This window comes from Antrostomus carolinensis, unplaced genomic scaffold (assembly GCF_000700745.2).
Source record: "Antrostomus carolinensis isolate BGI_N321 unplaced genomic scaffold, ASM70074v2 scaffold36889, whole genome shotgun sequence".
In the NCBI taxonomy this organism is placed as follows: Eukaryota; Metazoa; Chordata; class Aves; order Caprimulgiformes; family Caprimulgidae; genus Antrostomus; species Antrostomus carolinensis.
In genome coordinates, this window is record NW_010341225.1 from 1 (window position 1) to 1,335 (window position 1,335).

Below are 1,335 nucleotides of genomic sequence, written 5' to 3' on the forward strand. Positions count from 1 at the left end.
GGGCGCTGCCGCAGCCCCTCCTGGCAGGCTGGGAGCGAGGGATTTGCCTTTTCCAGGGGTTTTTCCAAGGGGAGGTATTTGCCCAGGCCCAGGGAGCAGAGCTGGGTCTCACAGCTGGGCTTACAGAGCCCATCCACCCACGCTCCCCGCAGCCCCCACATGCTGCCGGGCTCGGGCAGGGCTCTCCAATGTACCCTGTGCCGGGGCAGCTGCCGTACGGCGACCACACTCCCCAGCCAGCTCCTTCCCGTGGGCACCGCTTTGCGGAGCTGCTCTGGCTCCAGCAGCGCTGACCTGGTACTGGGATCTCCAAGGGCTGCAAGTGCATTTCCATTGCATTGGAATGGAAATTGGGTGAGATGATGGTACCCGTGGGTGAGGCAGGATCCTGCCCACCGCAGGACCAGGCAGTGGGATTTACCCCCAGGGCAGCCCTGGGCTCTCGGCAGCGCACGCTCTGCACGAGCAGAAGGAGCAGGGAGAGGGGAGCAGAGATGCTCTGGGGAAGGCGCAGAAGAGCTGATGAGGGTAGATCTCCCCCCTAGTTCCTGTTGTCCAACCTGATGGTCCCCAAAGCTCAGCTTAGCACGAGGTCCCTGTCCTGTGTCCCCTGGGGAGCAGAGGTCCCTGCTCGGCATCACTCGTGTGCCCCAGCCCCATGCTCAGGGCTCTCTGAACCCCTTGCAGGGCGTGAAGGAGTTCAAGTGCGAGGTGTGCGGGCGGGAGTTCACCCTTCAGGCCAACATGAAGCGGCACATGCTGATCCACACGAGCGTCCGTCCCTACCAGTGCCACATCTGCTTCAAGACCTTTGTGCAGAAGCAGACGCTCAAGACCCACATGATTGTGCACTCACCAGTGAAGCCATTCAAATGCAAGGTACCCTGGGGGTCAGCAGATCCATGGGGGGGTTAGCTCGGGCCCTGGCGTGCTGGAGAAACTCCTGGGGGTTGGAACTAGATGATCTTTAGGGTCCTTTCCACCCCCAGCCATTGTAAACCCGGCTGGGCTGGGTTGAGTCCTTGGCACACGAAAGCAGTTTTGTGATGCCTCCCTCTGTTCACTCGGGCAAACAGCTCGTCCGGATGTGTCTGCTCAGAGCTGTGCAGTGAGCAGGGCATGGGCACTGCTAATGGAGAAGGACAATTAGTTCTTCTCTCTGATGAGTGCTAGATAAGCTGGAGATCCCAGCAACACCAGCACAGCATCCCTGAGGCCTCCCACCATGGCGGGGGGAGGAGGGTAGCAGCCCCATAGCTCCTGGAAGTTGGTGGGAGCAATGGGGGACCCCAGGAGTGAGGTCAGCTCTGAAGATCCCACGTCCCTGTGGCAGCA

General features: G+C 61.0%; 1 protein-coding gene across 1 annotated transcript in view; it reads left to right on the forward strand.

Moving 5' to 3' along the window:
• Positions 1-683: 683 nt before the first annotated feature.
• LOC104531527 (zinc finger protein 710-like) overlaps positions 684-1,335 on the forward strand; it is a 1,537-nt gene continuing 885 nt past the window's right edge. The window contains exon 1 of the mRNA XM_010176427.2: positions 684-879. Coding sequence (XP_010174729.2) covers positions 745-879 — 135 coding nt within the window. The 5' untranslated portion in view covers positions 684-744. The remainder of the gene's footprint in view (positions 880-1,335) is intronic.